This window comes from Physeter macrocephalus, unplaced genomic scaffold (genome assembly GCF_002837175.3).
Source record: "Physeter macrocephalus isolate SW-GA unplaced genomic scaffold, ASM283717v5 random_568, whole genome shotgun sequence".
Taxonomy (NCBI): Eukaryota; Metazoa; Chordata; class Mammalia; order Artiodactyla; family Physeteridae; genus Physeter; species Physeter macrocephalus.
In genome coordinates, this window is record NW_021145987.1 from 9,038 (window position 1) to 15,903 (window position 6,866).

General features: G+C 54.2%; 1 protein-coding gene and 1 non-coding gene across 5 annotated transcripts in view; both read right to left on the bottom strand.

The window, feature by feature from the left end:
* Positions 1–2,070: 2,070 nt before the first annotated feature.
* TRNAT-UGU (transfer RNA threonine (anticodon UGU)) lies at positions 2,071–2,143 on the bottom strand. The gene has a single exon. It is a non-coding gene; the product is annotated as a tRNA-Thr (tRNA).
* A 2,205-nt stretch (positions 2,144–4,348) lies between these two features.
* Positions 4,349–6,866, bottom strand: part of TRIM7 (tripartite motif containing 7) — a 12,463-nt gene continuing 9,945 nt past the window's right edge. For 3 of the 4 annotated variants that reach the window (XM_007117564.4, XM_024134004.3, XM_028486132.2), the window contains one exon: positions 4,349–5,977. In XM_007117564.4, coding sequence (XP_007117626.1) covers positions 5,466–5,977 — 512 coding nt within the window. In that variant the 3' untranslated portion in view covers positions 4,349–5,465. The remainder of the gene's footprint in view (positions 5,978–6,866) is intronic. The other variant, XM_028486131.2, reaches the window with a different exon arrangement.

The following is a 6,866-nucleotide window of genomic DNA, read 5'->3' on the forward strand; positions in this document are numbered from 1 at the left end:
AGGCGCCCGGCGAGGGGGGCGGAGGGCCCGGAGCGGAGGACCGACGACCGGCGCGGGGAAACAACCGGTCCAGGGCCGGCGGCGGAAAGGCGGCGGGAGGGGGGGCGGGGGGGGGGCTTTTCTTTATCGTTTTATGAAAATGTTAAAAACAACATATACATATTTGCAAAATATTCACAAAGTGTAGGGAAGTGAGAAATGAGAAGCATAAATGAGATGGCCAGGAACCCCGCTCCCTCAAAGGGTGACCCACCACGGTAGTTGGTGCGCAGCCCCCCGAGGCTAGCATCGGTGCGCGCACGCACACACACACGCGCGGCGACCAGGCCGCGTGTCTTGGCTACCCGCCCTAGCTGCGTTCTCCCGGGATCGCCCCAGAACAGTCACCCGCCCAGTGAACCAGAGGCCCGGGCTGTGCGGGCGCTTTCCTCCTCCAATTCCACTGGGTTATTTAGTAGTAAAAAGCAGTGATTCGGAATCCCTGCTTTCAAAGTTCACGAAAATCCACTCAGAGTGGACCCAAAAGTTTATTTTTGTGCCACCAGCAGAGAAATTCCCTACACAGATGGCTGTTACAAAAGAGAGAGACGAATGGTGGTAAACCTACTCCGAGGGGAAAAAAGTGCTATTTTTTCCATTGCCACTCTCCGAGATTTTGCTCAGCCCCGTGACCAGACCTCTCTACTCGCTGCCGCTCCTCCTCTCGGCCTCTTCCTTGGAGACCACGAGGCTAACGCACTCCATCCCCACCTGCTGTGGTCTTCCCCTCCTCCCGTGCGCACTCAGCGTTAGGTGGGCTCTCCTCTGCTTCCAGCGGCTGTGCGTCCTTGGCCTCCAAGTCACTACCGCCTCCGTGTTGTAAGCATTCGCTTCTCTTCTCTGTGGAATTATATAAAGAGAAGTGCAAACACACTCGTGACACCTGGACCTAAAAGGTCTAACTCTGTCACATTCATTTCCAGTCTTTTTAAAAAACAACTATTTAGTTTTCCTTTTAACAAACAAAAAACACTAATACATGCTGACCTGACTTATTTATTCTGTTAACGGAAGTCAAGTGTACAAAATGACCCTAAATCCTCAGTGAACATGGGGGCCCTGCCCAATGGGCAGAACCAGGCCCGCTGGAGGTCTCGGGCGCCCGCCCGCCCGCCGTGGCCTTCGCGGGCATGACCCATCCGGGGGGCCTTGGCAGAAGCAGAGGCCTGACTAGGCCCCGCCGCGTCATCCGAGACCGCTGGAGCCCTCTCTCCAGCGGATGAGGATCCTCAGAAAAGCCCTGAGCGAGTCGCCATCCCACGTGAGGTCTAGCTTGTATCAGCGTTCGATAACAGAACCCGGGCCTCCTTTTCACCAGAGGAGAGAAAACCGCTCGCGGGAACCTGGGTAGACGCCCAGGAGGGGTGAATGAGGTGGGTGGGGGGCGTGGCAGAGGAGGGACCCACTTCCCTCCCTCACACAAGCCAGCTCCCACCCAAAGAGGCAGGCTTTCCATCAAGACCCGAAGGGACTCGCCGCACACGGGCACGCTGAGGCACTTCCGCCTCCCGGACTCCCGGGATTCTTCAACCCCTATGTGACTGCCCTACTGAAAGGCCACCTCATTAAAGAAGCCCCTGCGGGGACCAATGGCAAGCTACGCGGGGTCTTAAACATGGCTCCACTCTCGGCTAAAATAGTAGATTCCCAGGGGGCGGAGGCGGGAGGGCTTTCACGGGTGATCTCCCAAGCAACGCAGAAAGAATTAGAGACCAGGGCAAGCCCCTGGCCGAGTGGAGCGACAGGAGGCGAACGGAAAAGACCCGCCGTGAACTCGCCGAGAGGGCGCGCATAAGGAAGAGAGAGAGGGGTCGCGGGGGAGAAGGCGCGCGGGGCCAGCAGAACCTGTGATCTCAAAACCAGGGACGCAATGGGTCTGGATCTTCGCGAGAGTAGACGGGAGGGAGGGACCGAAGGGTGGCAAGCATTTAAGGGGCACTTGAGGGGCAAAAACACGGAATGGCGGAAATTCGTGTTGGGGTGTGCATTTTCAGCTCTTCAGAAGAGAGGGATGGAAAAAAAAGTCAAAGTAGGCCCCAGCGAGATTTGAACTCGCGACCCCTGGTTTACAAGACCAGTGCTCTAACCCCTGAGCTATGGAGCCAACTGCGAGTCGCCTTTCTGCGCACGAATACTTGACACCGCTCTGGTCACCGCGCAGCCGCAGACACCAACATGCAGGAGTTAAGTGACGACAGGCGGAGCCCACGTCCCTCGGCCAGTGAGCGCCCCGTCCGGCTGCCGCCACCTCAGCTGCGGCGTCAGTGTCAGCGTCGCGGGCCGAGCTGCAAATCGTGGGAGAGAGCCCAGAGGAGAGAGGGAGGCGTTGCGCCCGCTGGGGAGCGGAAGCTGTGAGAGATCTGGTGAGGGCGGGGCGCGCTGTGGGAGGGGGCGGGGCCACCAATGGGCTGAATACGAGGAGGGCCCGGGGTCTTCCGCCCGGCTTTGGGGTCTGGGGCGAAGACTTGTTGAGGATAGAGGTCCTATGACAGTAGGGGTCCGAGGTCGGGGCTCTGAGAGGAGGGCTAGAGGAAGGGTGTCAGTATGCCTGTCCTGAGAGGAATCCAGGTCTGGGCTGGGTGGATGATCAGGAGGGAAAGATTGGTAGAGAAAGGTGGGAAAATCAAAAGGTCGATGTGTGAAGAACTGGAACGGGACAGGAGGTCCCTAGCCCCTACCGCAACTTAAGGCAAATTAGTAAAAGGAAATCCTTAGGGGCCCGTCTTGAATTTTGGGGGAGCTGGTTCCATCGGGGCCCCCAAAAGGGCCCGCGGGGCAAAGGAAAGAGATTGAGAGCCCAGGTGAGGGACAGGAGCCCTAGCCCGGAAATGGTCAGAAACTGCGGCTGTAGTTAGTGGAACTTGGTCTGATGGCCCAACCCACCCTTTGGTCCCTGCAAGGCCAGATGACTTAGGTCACTGGGTGGCCAGGCCAGAGGAAGGTCTCTAGGTGCCCTCTTGTCTGGATGCTGAGGAGTGGTGTGAGGGTCTGGTTTCAAGGGTGTGGGTTTTCATGTCTCAGCAGCTCACAAGGATCTAGGACCAATGAATGGATGGAGTCAGAAGGAACCCAAGTTAGGCCAGTCATTGCTTTCAGAGGCCCAGACATCTCAGAGATCTTATGATGGTCAAAGGATGGGAGAGGAAAATGCACACACACAGGCATACTCTCACACCAGCCTTGTGACATCCTAAGTCACTGCACCACCCTAGTGACCAAGAGAGAACATCTGTCGTACTGTCCACGTGTAATTGTTATGTAACTGTTGTTACATCTCTTCGAATATGTATATATCTACATAGTTATTCTGCAAACTCTGATAGACACGCAATCACATTCACAAACACAAAAGCTGAAAATATAAACACAGCCACTCCTGCAGTGCCCAGACCTGAACCTACAGTCACCCTACCTTCTGTGACCTGTAATGTGTTGCAATACTTCAGCACAGTTGTTAGATTATATAAAGGGTAATTGTGCTACTCAATCCAAAAGCCATACAAGCCCGGATAACATTAAGGCTTGATGATAGCATTAGGCAATTTAATTAATAAGTTAATGTTAGAAATGGATTTTCCTTGTGGAAATCAGTGGTATTCAAATACATGGATTAGCTACAGTGTTCTAGAGCTACTCTCCATGTATGAACACCACATAGGGTTCACCCTCTGGGATGCTGCTGTAGGCTGGACTCTTCAATGGTCCTGTCCCCAGCCCATAGGACACTGGATTCTGACTGCCTAGTGCTATATCTCTAGATTGCCTCTAGAAAAGTGTCATGCCTGCCCCGACAAGAACATCTCTCTTACCGTCCCTTGTATGCAAAGTGTGCTTGAAGTATCTCAGGGACAGAGCATGGAAACTCCAAGATGCTTGCAGATCAGACTGTTTGATGGTCACTGCCCCTGCATGCCAACACGTCTATATAAACAATGTGTGCAGGACAGAATTAGGTCTGAGACTGGATTTCATCTAGCTGCGTAGCTAGGTAGTGGGGGAAGGAAACCTTTGGCTTTCACCTAAATATGGGGTGGCTAATATTTTACAACTACAAATCAAAAATAGGGTGTGACTATACTGACCTATGTCTGTTTGCACCTAAACCCTATACGCATGCTCATAAATGCCCTCTCCAAAATCCACATGGCCCCGCCCCCCGTTCCTGAGATCTGAGATATAAACACACATGCAGACGTTCCTCACACAGGTAAACACACATGCTCACCCAGTCTGGCAGAAACCTTTGCTCATAATTGTGCTCTTGCATTCAGACTGGGGGAGTTAAGAATGAGCCAAGGCACCCTAGAAATGAGCTCACAGTCTGTATTTCCATCTCCCCATCCCCCTTTCCTGGAGCACACTAAGCAGGGAACAGCCCACCTCCACTCTCCCAGAAGCCCAGCCATGCAGAAGCTGGGGAACAATTAGCCAAGGGAATAACACCCTCCAGGGTACAGGCTGAGCAGGCCTTGGCACCAGGGTCTTCTGCTGTTGGCACACATTTGGGAAGCTCCAGGAAGTGTCTGTCAGGGGTATGCCTGTACTCTGTGCATTTCCATGCTGGTGTTAGTTGCTTCTGTAAAATTATGCGTGCCGCCTTGAGTTTCAAAATTCCAGAATCTTTGGTCTCCTTACCCAAGGGAGACGGTACTTTGGCACTTGAAAAGGGTTTAGGCAAACTTGAGAACACGGAGCAGTCACTGTGGCCAAGGATGTATTGTACATACACTCTGTCATCAGGCTAAGCCATATTGGACGGCAGCAATGCCTATATGCTGTTACCCTGGGCTTTTCCCTCATGTACAGATCAAGGGTCTCCTACCAGTTCCGGCCCAAACCTCTCCACTGAGCTGGAAGTACAGTGATCCTCCCTGAGTAGACAACTTTGTCAGGCCAGCTAGATTCAGGTCTCTGAAGGCAGAGCTGGCAGCTGACAGGAAGGCAAAGCAGAAGGGATCATGAACCTGATTGGCCTGGCAGGAACCTGCCCCCTTGCAACTGAGGATGGCACAGGACCAGAGCTTGGTTTTGTTCCACAGAACCAGAAGCCCTGCTGAGGTGGGGTAGTGATAGGAAGCACCTCTGGTGGAGCTGGGCTCCTGTCCTCATCCACCTCCACCTCCTTACAGCTCAGGCCAAATCCACACGTGGACAACAGGCAGGAGACGTGCCAGGAGGGTCCAAAGCATCTCTTCCCCTGCTCAACTGACCTCAGAGCCCTTTTCCCCAACAGCCCATTCTCATGTCTTTGATGTTGTAGTCTGCAGAAGCCCCTCTAAGGCAGCCTGGGGCAAGAGTATGGAGGGCATACCCAGAGTGACCAGGAGGCTCCATCCGAGGGCAACATGCCTTCCCATGGGCAGCCAGGGCTAGGAGGAGTTCACCCTTGACTGACTGACCCCCTCAGGGAGGCCAGGCAATGCCCCTCAAGGCCAGATTCGCAAGTAGGTGCCAGTGGAGCAGACAGAGAAAAGGGGGAACACGCGCTCTTGGAAGTTGACACGGAAGGTGTAGATGTGGTGCATGTCCTCCGCAGCATAGAAGGACACGGCCCCCACCTCCAGGTCCAGGGCGACCCGCACGCGGGACAGGTGCCCACAGCTGAGGGGCGTCCTTTCAGGGCTGGTCACCGCCCAGTACTGCCCGCTGTTGAGCTGCAGCGCCCAGACGCCCTCCTCGGGGGTGAAGGGCGTGAGGCCCTTGCGGCGCACGCTCTCACGTGCCACGCCGAAGGCCCAGCCGTCCTTGGAGCCCACTTCCACCTCCCAGTGGTGCCTCCCGGAGGAGAAACCGCAGGATGCCAGAACTCGCGTGTTGGTGTCGAAGCGGCGCGGGTGGCTGGGCAGGTCCTGGGCCCGCTGTCCAAGGCGCACGCTCTTAAGATCCAGAGAGAGGATGAGGCGGGGGTTGGCCGTGTCGGGGTCCAGGGTCAGCTCCACTGCGGGGTTTGGGGAGGGGGGAAGACAGGGAGAGACGTCCCATGCAGCATCCTTGCATGGCTCCCCTCACCCCACTCCCACCGCCCTCTCATGAAGTAGGTGTTGAAATCACAGAAAAGCAATTTATGGACCTGATTTGGATCTCAATTCAAACAGATTGACAAATCCAATTTAAAAGACTAGGCGGGGGGGGGGGGTGGTCTTCCCTACTGGCGCAGTGGTTAAGGCTCTGCCTGCCACTGCAGGGTACACAGGTTCGAGCCCTGGTCCCGGAAGATCCCACATGCGGTGGAGCAAGTAAACCCCTGCGCCACAACGACTGAGCCTGCACCCTAGAGCCCGCGTGCTGCAACCTCTGAAGCCCGCGAAGCCACCACAATGAGAAGCCCGTGCACCGCATCGAAGGGTAGACCCCGCTCGCACAACTAGAGAAAAGTCCACGTGGAGCAATGAAGACCCAAGGCAGCGCAAAAGAGAAAAAAAAAGACATTGGGGCTGCACAGCAGAGATTGGCAAAACACTGTAAATGAATTATACTTCAATTGAAAAAATAAAATTAAAAAAAAAGACAAGTGGGGGATTTTGGACACTAGATACTGGAATCATTAATTTTTTAGTTATGATGTTGGTTTTGTGTTTGCTTTTTTAATGGTTTTGTGTTTATGTTTTTTTAAAAGTCTATCTCTTTAGAGACAACATACTGAGATATTTACGGAAATGAGAGTTATCTGTGGTTTGCTGTGAAATAATCCAGTGGGAAGAAGTGGTGTTTATGAAAAATACTAGCCACGAGTCAATAATTTTTTTTTTTTTTTTTTTGTGGTATGCGGGCCTCCCTCTGCTACGGCCTCTCCCGTTGCGGAGCACAGGCTCCGGACGCGCAGGCCC